General features: G+C 38.8%; 1 protein-coding gene across 2 annotated transcripts in view; it reads right to left on the bottom strand.

Annotated features, from left to right (window-relative positions):
- Nucleotides 1-12,492, bottom strand: part of ITSN2 (intersectin 2) — a gene marked incomplete at its 3' end in the record, with an annotated part of 138,247 nt that overhangs the window by 107,054 nt on the left and 18,701 nt on the right. For both annotated transcript variants that reach the window (XM_079721309.1, XM_079721310.1), the window contains exons 2-7: nt 8,724-8,816; nt 6,562-6,625; nt 5,190-5,353; nt 3,663-3,869; nt 3,432-3,528; nt 2,467-2,606 (exon numbers count right to left, since the gene is read on the bottom strand). In XM_079721309.1, coding sequence (XP_079577435.1) covers nt 2,467-2,606; nt 3,432-3,528; nt 3,663-3,869; nt 5,190-5,353; nt 6,562-6,625; nt 8,724-8,816 — 765 coding nt within the window. The remainder of the gene's footprint in view (nt 1-2,466; nt 2,607-3,431; nt 3,529-3,662; nt 3,870-5,189; nt 5,354-6,561; nt 6,626-8,723; nt 8,817-12,492) is intronic.

The following is a 12,492-nucleotide window of genomic DNA, read 5'->3' as shown; positions in this document are numbered from 1 at the left end:
CAAAGAAAATCAATCCTTCCCTTAACTACCGATATATAGCTTTACTCTTGTAAGTCTAAGAATAATAACATTTTCTGAAAACACAATACACACCCTTCATGCAATGTGTCACATACAAATAAAGTAACATTAAGGGAACGTTTCCTCACAGTGGGCTCCCCACTGCCCTTCATACTGCAACACAAACCCACTTTTGTTCATACTCTATGTTTGCAGTACATACACAAAGGGTACTAATTTTAGGTGTACTGATCAGCGGATTTTTACATGAGTATGCACACATGCAACTAACACCCACCTCAAGATACAGAATGTTTCCAGCACCCCAGAAGGTTCTAACATGGTCCCTTGTCCAACAGAGTAACTAAACTATTCTGATTTTTATCACCATCAATTCAGCTTCCTGTTCTTCAACTTCATATAAATGGATTAAATATTATGGATCTTTTGTGCCAGACTTCTTTGACTCATGCAACATCTGTGAAATGATCCAAGTTGTTGCATGTATCAGCAGTTCATTTTTATTGCTGCAAGGTATTCTGCTAAAGAAATACACCATAATTTATTTATCCATTCTCCTGTTGATGGACATTTAGGCTATTTATTTTTTGGATGTTGTGAATGAAGCTGCCATGAACACTTCTGTACATGTCTTTTTAGCCCACTTCTGTTAATCTGAAAAAAGAAACTTCTTCAATGCAAAATGTAGGGCCCAAAGAAGTTCATTTTTTCAAATATGAGAACTGCCTGACTTTATGTTAATCTTAAATACTATAGTTTGAATATCATTTCACAGAATCTAAGATGTCATTGATTATAAGACACCCCATTATTTTATGTAACACTAAGAAGGAAAAATCACTGCCAAAAAAAAAAAACACATGACACAATGTTAAGATACCACTGATGATAATACACATCCCAATTTCAGAGGTGTTAAAATGCAAAAAAAAAAAAGGATTACTTAAAAAAATAGTATAGGGTTTCCCTGGTGGCGCAGTGGTTGAGAGTCCGCCTGCCGATGCAGGGGACACGGGTTCATGCCCCGGTCCGGGAAGATCCCACACGCCACGGAGTGGCTGGGTCCGTAAGCCATGGCCGCTGAGCCTGTGCATCCGGAGCCTGTGCTCCGCAACGGGAGAGGCCACAACAGTGAGAGGCCCGCGTACCACAAAAAAAAAAAAAAAAAAAAAAAAAAAAAAAAAAAAAAAAAAATATATATATATATATATATATATATATATAGTATAGTTCCACATAATTTAACAAAGTTACAGAAATTTACAGTTCTTATATAATATTTGATACATATACAGTTGTAAGTTATGAAGTATACTAATAAAAGTCACCCATTAACCCATTATACAACTTAAGAACTAGATCATTACTAAATTCTTTGAAGCTATCTGTGTTCCCTGATTTTATCTTCATGCCTCCCCGAGAAAAGGCAACCACTATCCTGAATTTTGTGTGTATAATTCTCTTGTTCTTGTTTTTTTTAAAGATTTTATCACATAGATATGTATCTTTAAAGAAAATATTGCATATTGCGTATTAGCTTTTCCAATCAATTCCAAAAGTTTTATTGCTCCCTTGCCCCAATGCACAACTAGAGACCCCATACTCCCATTTCATATACTGCTTTTCATCCTCCAAACATGTCGTGTACTTTTTGCTCTTAGGATTTCTTCCTCGTCACCCTCAAATGCCCTCACCTTCAATCTCTATATGAATCCTAACTTTTTTCTTTCATGATAGGGCTTCAATGCTCCCTTCCTATAAGATGTTTTATCTTATTTCTTCAGTATTAATATCTCCTATTGTATGTCCCTAGTACTTTAAAGCTCTATTATTTTTAAACACTCATTTTACTCTGTCTAAACTATAATTCGTTGTTAAGTGAAGAGAGAGGCGAAAGTTAGAAGATGGGAATTCTACTTGCCTATTACCCTCTGTTTATGTCCTCCTTCACTATCCTCAATTAGTGAAGTTTGGATGTTTGTTCTAGCATGGACTCAAATGTTCTATGGGGATCTCAGGTCAGGTTTTATGGCTACATTTGGGTTGGAGCTTTAAAGGGGGAACAATGCTCACATGAGGTATTCGCAAGGACAAGCAGAGAAAGAACCATTGAGGAAGGAGACTCTCAGGGAAACTGAGCTGAAGCTTAGTGCCACACTCTCTTATCACATGAAGTTCTCCATTCACTGCACTGGAGGATGAGGTTTGACCTTCTCAAGGGAGAGGTCTTCTTTCCAAAAAGTTGGGTGTGCTCAACTTGATTATAAGAACTTTGAACTCTTACACAACTTAAACATTATTTGTATTTATCAAATGCCTGCTAAATTTTTTGGATGTTAAAATTTTAAATGAGCTACAAAATACAACTTCAAATACAATTTCTTTAATAGAAGCCCATATAAAATCATAACTCTCTCACATTCTTAAGCACCGTATGCCGCTTACCTGAGAGGTATCCACTCATGCTTTTGTCAAGACTATTAAATTTTTGCCGATATTTTAATCTTGAAGGCTGAGGAACTGCCCACTCTGAGGTGCCAGTCTTGGGTGAGTTCCCTGGGAGGGAAGCAGTTGAGGAAGTTGAGCTGTAACAAAATTTATTTAAAATTTTTGTTACTAAATAAAATACGTTTAGTTAAGTCAGAGACAATAAGAATCATACCTTCTATAATATAACAGTAATTACTTTTATACTTGACACTGAAAAAATTTAATCAATTATCCTTATTCTTAGGAAAGCAAATACCATATGAAGTACAGAACTACCATATACCAAGAACCTACTATGTGCCAGGCCCCACATCGTGCTAGGGTTTTTACAAATATTATTTCTAATCCTCATGACAAACTTAAAAAGTATTACTGTCTCCATCCTTTAGATGGACAAACTATGGCTCAGTGATGTTGAGAAAAACAAGGTCACACAATCAGTGAGTGTTTAAACAAGGATGCAGACATTGTTCTTCTGGGTCATTGCTTTAAAGAGTATTATTGTGATTTATACAAGTGGTGATGAATGAACATTGATGCTTTTGTGCTTTCTGAAATTTCAAAGACACTCAATCAGCAGCTTTTGCTCGAGAAATAATAATGTACAATGATTATGAGATATTTTGAGAAATATTTTTGAAAGAAAAATGTAGCTTTGTGCAAAAAATTGACTGATTAAAAATACAGAATATTTTTAGTTTACATAAGATATATTTTTCAAAAGTAAAATACCACAGACAGTTAATAATTCTTAAATAAAATTATTTTATGTGAATTACAAATAGTAAATTTAGCAAGTGTTTACATTTGGCCACTATAAAGTAAAACCTGGATAAGCTCAGAGCTTAAAAAAAAAAAAGTCATTTGTTAAATACTCCTTATTCAAAGCCTAAAAAGTTGGAAGTTTTAAGTATTCATACCTACTGGATCCTAAATCAATCAGAGACTGGGCTTTCTGTATATTAGCACCACCAAATCCTCCCATCATCAGACTGTAAGACGACGTATGAGGCAACGCTAAAAAAAAACCAAAAAAGAAAAAGGTTCATACTAAACAATTTCACAAAGTATGAAGGAAATCTATCTATTGGGATGCAAATATAACAGTTTCTTCATATAAAATACTGAGTCATCAGAAACAAAGCACTTACTTGAAGAAGAATAAGGAATGGATAAAGGCTGAATGAGACTGGCGGTTCCATTTGGTAATGATGAAGTGCTAACAGAAGGCACTAGGGGAGCAGGCATCATTAGGGGAGGACGGGTGGTCCCTGAAGTCCCAGAGGACAAGGGAGTTGCTATGGGTGCGACCGGAGGCAATGACTGAGGAAGGGACAGATTGGGCATGCTTCCCATTCCTAAGGACAAAACAGAACACATTCCCCAGTGCTGCTAAACCAATTATAAAACACATGACAGAAAACAAGTTCACAGTACAGTGAGCAACTGCTATGTTACAGAAACACTGTCGGCAAGCTAGTTTTAAAAACTTCACTAAAGCAGCTTGGACCCAGTGCAGTGCAGGAGGTAAGCCACGGCTTTTAATATCAATATTCTGACCTGTGTGAACTAAGCGAATGCCTACTAAGGAGTTAAAAATTCTCTTCTAGTATCATGAATAAAACTAAAGAGCCTTTTCCAACTAAATATTAGTATCCTCAATGACAGAATGTATTACCTGATCAAATGTGGGGTTTTGTGTAGGGATAATAAATACAGTGCTGTTGAGTTAACACACACACACACACATTCACTCCCCAAACTCTCCCCTCTCCCGTAAAGAATGTTCTAAATACTGCATACTTTAAGAGAACCATTTATGCACATATACTACGTGCAAGAAGAAAGCATGCCACACGTTTCAGTTTTCTTATACGTAACACAATACATATGGATTCAAGGACAGTTCTTTAAAAGGAACAAAGTGATGACTCATTTGTTTACTCACTGCAGAATATGAAGTACACTATATAAATATGGTTACACAAGGATTTGATATTATCTCTAGAATTCACTGCAATAGTGAAAGAATTTAGTATTTTAAGGTCTAACATCTGGAGTGAAAGAACATGTTTCAGATACATAGAGATATCTAATTGAATGTTCCGTTCCAATGAGTGCTTCTCACAAATAATAGGAAAATAGCTAATCAAAATTAATAGAAAACTAGTTACCTCTGATGAATATGCAAATTAAATAGCACGAAGTCTCCAACTTTTAGCCCTAAATTTAGCTGGCTAATTAACCTTTAAAGAAATTTCTATTTATGTATAATTTGAAATTACCCCCCCAAATCAAACCATTTCGAGTTTAAATTGTTCACATTTTTTGTTATGCATACAGAGTATAGAGGAAACTAATTAAGAATAGTATTTAGGATCAGCTATAACTAGCAGATCACATAATTTATCATCCAACTGGGAATTATGAAAGGGAACACTAACCAGACTAGATGCCAGGACAACAGGCATAATCACAACTGTCCCTGGAAAATTGGGACACGTGGACTCCCTAGCTATGACAGCGAACTTAACATTTCTAGTCTCAGACATGAAAGTTAACTTGGAGTCTGGGGACTGTCATTTTATGCCAACAAATCTTTTTCTGATTCTCAAATATTATGCCTAGGAATCAAGTTTAACTATCAAATGCATCTAATTAAATTAATAAACACATACCAAAACGAGCAGAAATTAATGGAGAGAACATAGGAGGTTGTTTCATAATAGGGGGAAGAACCACGGGCAACTGTTGGCCTTGAAGCTTTAGTTTGATGAGTTTCATAGCTATGGAGAACTCTTGCTGATCCATCTTCCCATCCTTGTTCAGGTCTGATAAAGCCCTAAAAGGACAATGAGGGCGGTAGATTTGTTTTATTTTGTTTTGTTTTGATGTATTGAGCTCCCCTGATTTTAAGAGCTCAAAGTCACTCTTTTATTCAGGATGGAACAGGGCCCTCCTCACAGAACCTGACAGCAGATCAAACTAATGCATCTGCTACTTAGTTTGGAGGGTGAGAGACTGTTATTCAGGGTCAACATTACTTTTGAGGAGGATGACAAAATGGAAACAATGACATAGCATTTACATGTAGATCATCACTTAATTAAATATGTGTATGTGTATAACAAAAAGCTAAAACCTGTACATTAATATATACTGACCAAAGATAGTATCTAATAAAATACTGTCAGTCTATATAGCATCTAGATACCTTTGGGACGAATTCCACCAGTGCAGATGGAAAGAAATTATACAAGAGTATAACCATTGTAAACAATTTATTCATTTGTTCAAATATTTACTGAATGCTTGCTATGTGCCTGGCACTCTGCCAGGCACGGGAATATTCTGAATGGAAAGAAGGATGGAGTAGGGGTTGATATTTATTGTAAATACATTAAAAAACCAAAACCTTAGATATTATAAAGAACAACTTCTTTAAGGTAGGAATAAGGGAAGGGAGGGCTAATTTGGGGTTTATAGATGATGAAATAAATGAAACAACTACAAAATAACAGAATGAAGATCAAGACTCTTGCCAAATTGTAAAGAAGTGTTTTTTTAATAGAAAAACACTTAGAAATTTCCTTTCCTTAGAAATTCTAAGGACATTAGAAATTTATCCTATAGAACAAAACCCCAAATGATTTTTAGTCATTTGCTCAATAAAATTTATTTTCTAAAAAGCTGAAGAAATACTGTTATTTTATTTATTTATTTATTTATTTGCAGTACACGGGCCTCTCACTGTTGTGGCCTCTCCCACTGCGGCGGAGCACAGGCTCCAGACGCGAAGGCTCAGCGGCCATGGCTCACGGGCCCAGCCGCTCCGCGGCATGTGGGATCTTCCCGGACCGGGGCACGAACCCATGTCCCCTGCATCGGCAGGCAGACCCTCAACCACTGTGCCACCAGGGAAGCCCAGAAATACTCCTATTAACAACAGACTCCAAGTAAAAACAACCTTATGTTAACACTAAGTATTAAAAACAGAACAAGGTCAGACTATCAGAAAGTTAAGCTCATCTACAAAAGAAAACATTTTACCATATTTCAGCTAAAATGGGAGCCGGCAGGCCTGACTGTAAGAAAAAGGTACGTGCTTGATCACCTGAAGACAATAAAAACAAAAAAATCAACAGCATATTAGTAAATGGAATTACTTTGATGCCTCTGAATAATAATAATGGCCAATAATAACAATGTTGTTGATTTAATTACAATTATTATTTTTTATAAATTGATTGTTGATTGATTAGCTGCGTTGGTCTTCTTTCCTGCGCACGGGCTTTCTGTAGTTGCGGCGAGCGGGGGCTACTCTTCTTTGTGGCGCACGGGCTTCTCATTGCGGTGGCTTCTCTTATTGTGGAGCACGGGCTCTAGGCATGCAGGCTTCAGTAACTGTGGCACACAGGCTCAGTAACTGCGGCACGCGGGCCCTAGAGCGCGGGCTCTAGAGCGTGGGCTCTAGAGCAGAGGCTCAGTAGTTGTGGTGCCCGGGCTTAGTTGCTCCGTGGCATGGGGGATCTTCCCAGACCAGAGCTGGAACCCATGTCCCCGGCATTGGCAGGAGGATTCTTAACCACTGCGCCACCAAGGAAGTCCCTAATTCCAATTATTAAAGAAAAATTATTTATATTACTTTAATAAGACGTAGAGGTTTTAAAACAAAAATGTCACAACTGAAGTTATATATGCATTAATCAGTGATGAAAGATTACATTATTCATCTTAGGTTTTCCTCATAATTGGGGTCTTATTTGATAATATGCCTATCTAATAAAATTTACAGTTAAAAACACTATTCCCTAGACGAGTTCTAATTTAAAAAATACCAGGTTTGGGAAAGATACTCCTCATGGGTGTCTGATATGTCCTATATGTCCTGCTGTGTATGCCAAGAACGTAAAATCCTAATTGCTCTCCACCTGGATCACGTCTCAGAACTGGGTTTGCAGTGAGCAGTCTTGAAGGATGAGGTAATGTTTCCCTCTGGGACAAAGAATAAGCTTGCTTACTGCTTGCTGAAAAATGGTAGGTTCCCTGAAGCCCAGTGTTCCTCTTCTATAACACAACCACTGCATGTGCAGCATCCTTCTGGGCCCACTGCATGGCCCCTACATGACTCAGGGGACGAGGGAAATGGACAGAAATATGCCGATGCTCATGCTACCAGCTGTGCCATTAGAAAGAGTGTCCTTGGTCTCTGACTCAGGAATTCTGGGTCTTCTGCCAGCATCCATGAGACAGTAACAGACCAAATTATTACCTTGTAAGTAGGGTAACCAAATCCCAACCCGGATACCAGGTAAGGCAGTTTTTATTACAGAAGTGCAAATAACATTAAACTATAATGTTTAAGAGGATGGACTCCAAAGTCAGACTGAAAGGTTTCCAAGCCCAGATCACCACTAACCATCTCTTAGGCAAGTTACAGAACACCTCAAAGTCTCAGTTCTATCATCTTTAAATACAGACGTCACAGGCTTGTTGTGAAGGTTAAAGGAGATAGTGTATTTAGTATAGTATCTGAAATACAGTACAGATTTGGTAAATATTAGCCATTCTATTTACTACTACTGTAAATAAAGCCCTAAGGTGCTTTAGCATAGAAAAGAAAGTTTCACTTATAGAAAAAAATTTGAAAGACACACCTAAATTAATCCTCTTTTGGTTCTGGGGGACTTCTTGCAAAACAAGGGCTATAGCATCAACAATCAATGCTTATAAAGCCTCCCAAAGGCAGGGGGCTAAATGTTGGGAAAACAGATTCCAGAAAAAAAAATTCTAGATTATTTTCAGGAAAATTGATCTGATATATATATTTCTACTAGGTTTTAGTAATACTGATCATTATACTAGTAACTGGCACAACATATTAAGAACACATTAATAAATTTGCTTAGGGAAAAAAGTCTCAACTACCTTGAGAAATAAATGGAAAATTTTCCAGATATAAGGTTAAAATGTGAAACTGGACAATTAAAGTTTAGGATCAGGAAAAGATCCTCTATTATGCCAAATTCAAAGACAAAAAATTAAGATGGTTCCGGGTAAAATAAGAAAGTCACATTTTTAAAAAATTCTAGAATTCTGATTGATAGGAATTTTATCATTAAATAATAAAATTGATGGCAGTCAAATTAAAACTAATTAAAAGATACTACATGGAAAGGAGCATAATTTACAAATAAAATATAAACACAAACCTGTTATGTAACCTCCTGAGGGTTTGAGGTTATCAAACTGCTTGTCATGCTTAGTCCGTTCTTCAGAGGTAATAGCCCACATGTTTGGCCCTCCTAAAACATAAATGAAAGACAAAGATTTTATAGTGTATACACGAGAATACTTAAATACAATTCCAAAATGTAAACAAGAATCACAAATATCCATTTAATGACAGTACTTAATACTGAAGTGACACAAGAAGGAAAGCTCTATCATAACCATACATAGCATGGCCCTAAGGCTTTTCACTCACTCACCCAATTAACATCTACTTGAACAATTACTGTGTACGACTCACTGGAAGTGGGCAACAAGCTAAATACTGGAAATGAAAAGATGAATAAAGTATTACTCCCATCCTCAAGGAACTCTTACTCTAGAAGAGGACTACCAGCATTTACAATGTTAACCTGTGAAGCATCCTAAGCAGAAATGCATACAAAAAGCTGTGCTAGTACTGAGTTAGAAGCATCAATGATGAGCTAACAGGAAAGGTAAGACCAAGGCACAGCCTTGAAGCTTGGCTTTAATTTTGCCATGTGACGAGGTGTGATAAGGGCATTTCATACAAAAAGGGCGTAGCATGAGAAGTCAAGGCATGTTCAAGACACTGCAACTGCACTGAGTAGACTAATGGCTAAAGCACCACGTGAGTGTGGGAAAGTGGTTAAGAAATAGGTAGGAAGAATTAACTTTAAGGGGTCTTAAATACCATCCTCATCTGACCTTTACACTGGAAGTTACAGAGTGCCATCTGGTGCTTTTTTTTTTTTTTTTTTTTTTTGCGGTACGCGGGCCTCTCACTGTTGTGGCCTCTGCCATTGCGGAGCACAGGCTCAGCGGCCATGGCTCACAGGCCTAGCTGCTCCGCGGCATGTGGGATCTTCCCGGACCGGGGAATGAACCCATGTCCCCTGCATCGGCAGGCGGACTCTCAACCACTGCACCACCAGGGAAGCCCCATCTGGTACTTTTTAAAGTAATTTTTCAATTTGAAATACTTTTAGATTTACAGGAAAGTTGCAAAGATAGTATGGAGTTCCTGTGTATCCTTCATCCAATATCCACCATGTTAACAATTTACATAACCACAGCACGTTTGTCAAAACACATAAATTAACACTGATATACTACTACTGGCTAAACTAAATACCTCCACCAGCAGGACTAGCTGGTGAACCCCAACACAATTAGACTCTGGGTACTGGAAACAGCACAAATCTTTGTTACTGATGATTCTGCTAAGTGGAGCCTTTGGCAAAGGGAAACAGCCTCCAGCTGGGTCTGAACGCTTAATCTAGACAGGCCTAGTGACTCTCTGGCCTGATAGTCCCATTTGGGGGTGGGTCAAACTTAAATTCCACAACTAACAAGGTGAGAAGGACCCCCAAAAGCCTTGCTTGCCAAATGGAAATGGTATATTCAAGAATACAGGACAGCCTTGCCCCAACGGCATTTTGGCTTTATATGAAAAAGTGGCAGCCAATCCTCTGAGGGGAAACTTTATTCCTACTCCACTGTCTGAAGCAAAGCTACTGAATCAATGAGGTTCCCTGAAATGCCTCAGCCTGGTTCACTAATGGTTTATAGAAGCTGAAGCTGACAGGGTCCACTGGGCTGCCATGACTGTTCAGCCTCAGAGCTATGCAGAACCAAAAGGAGGCACAGTCATTCTCTTCAGTGGGCAGAACTCAGATTCTTGGGCTGTTGCCAGTGGCCCAGCTGTTTGGTTTGCCACTTGGAAAATTACAACTGACAGATTAAAGGTAGCCTCTTTGGGGCTGCAAACTGAAAACAAATTTTAATTGCTAATTGAATGGTCTGGGTCACTTAATGTAGCTACCCATGGCAAGAGCCCATTCTCTAATTTAGACTGAAATCAAGCTTCTGATTAAGTCTGACTCTGTGTTTCTGATGCAGAGGATACCACTGCATGCCAGACTTAATGATTCCTGTCTGGGCGGTCTCACTGCACAGGGCATTGCCCTTTTTTTGGCTCTTGGCAGATGGACTACATCAAACTTTTGATCTCCCCCTAGGGCTATACTGGTGGTTCCTCAAGCTGTTGACACTTTTTCAGGTTACCAATCAGCCCCCTATGTCCATACTATTGCGGCCCATGAAAGTAATCTGTGTCATGTTTTTAGCTTTCTGGACTATTTGCACTGACGCTAATGTATCATTTATCAGAAAAGCTGTTCAACAATGCATTGATGATGTCTGACTCTGCTTCCATAACCTCCTCCTGGTTCACCTTACTCCTTAAACTAAGACAGTCTGGCCACTGAATGTGCTGTCCCTAAGAAAGGGATCATCATCACCTCTTAGCTGGTTGGTGCATCCTCCAGGTGGCAGCTCAGCTAAAAAGGGACCTAGAGGAGTCACAGTTAATTCTGGTTAGGGTTTACAAAAATGTCCCTGTCCCTCTTGCACCTGACACTTCTAGATCACTAGAAAATAGTGAAGTTATAGCTAAATGGAACACCGAGATCTTTTGGCAGCGGACAGCAACGAGCAGGCATCTGAAGAGACATACCTTAGACCCCAAGAGGTATGGGAGTGGGAGAAGCATGACCTTTTCTCTTTCAGAACTGGCCCTGGCGTCTTCTTCCCTAAGGAGAATGCGCTGGTGTGGCTCTCCTAAACTGCTGGAAGCACCTTAAAATTTATGTGACTCTGAGTCTGCCATCCCCCACCAGATGGCTTTCACTACCATCTGATCCTCATCCCCTCTCAGTCTTAGGCAGGCCATGTGCACCTGAGTCCCAGGGGTATGGATTTCTCTGTTCCTGCCCCTCCACCCTGGGGCATCCAAACTTCTCCTTGTATCTGTGATTGGTCTTGGGAAGCACTTTCCTGCTGCTCCACCAGCAGTAGTAGGAGTAATACCTCTGCTTGGTATTGGTATAGAATCTTAGACACAAGGTTTCCTTCCCCCACACTCAGGCATAGACAGGGTTTTCTTCTACCCTTACCCCAGCAGCAATGTGTCTCTGCCTGTGTCCTTGGGGTGAGTCTTTACTGACCCACTCTCAGTGGCTTAAGGTTTTTACTTAATAGGAAAAAAAGATGTGAGGAAATGCATGGTACTTCATGTCTGTCTGCCTACAGCTGCTTGAAACTGAGGTGGGGGCTCTTTCTGGTCTCCTGCACAGCCTCCATCTTTCTCATGAGCACCCAGTTAATGCCCACAGGAAACAGCTTGTAAGTATAAACTCCCATTGTGTCTATGGCCCCCAGTTATTCCACACCAACATGCTGGCCCTCACTTGTCTTTCGGTAGTTCATTGAAATTTTATCTTATTTCTGTAACAAATGCCCTACTTAGAGTACTGTTTGCATCCATAAAGTTTGAGGTTAAATTCTGTGGAGAACTGCTCCAACTTCACTGGAGTCATAGAAATCCTTCAATTTGCCATCAGTCCCATGTTCCACCCTGCATTCCAGCCCCCTTTACTCAACAGCTCTACTGAAAACATCAGTCCATTTATTTATCAAACATGACTCTCCTATGCCTATGTTGAATCCAATCTAATCTGCTTCATAATTTCTAGAAATTTTCAAAGTTTCTGGTACACCAATGGTGACACGATTTCCTAAAGCTACCTTGGATTTTTTTTTTTATGTTCTCTTTGATAATTTAAATAGGATCCAGGAAGAGAAAGGCCAATAACATAGAATTAAATCACTATCTTGAGACAAGACTTAGTGTTGAGTTATGAGTGCATATTTCAATAGGAACAACAA

This window comes from Hyperoodon ampullatus (assembly GCF_949752795.1).
Source record: "Hyperoodon ampullatus genome assembly, chromosome: 15".
In the NCBI taxonomy this organism is placed as follows: Eukaryota; Metazoa; Chordata; class Mammalia; order Artiodactyla; family Ziphiidae; genus Hyperoodon; species Hyperoodon ampullatus.
Note: the sequence above shows the minus strand (reverse complement) of the source record. Positions and strands in the feature narration are given on the sequence as shown.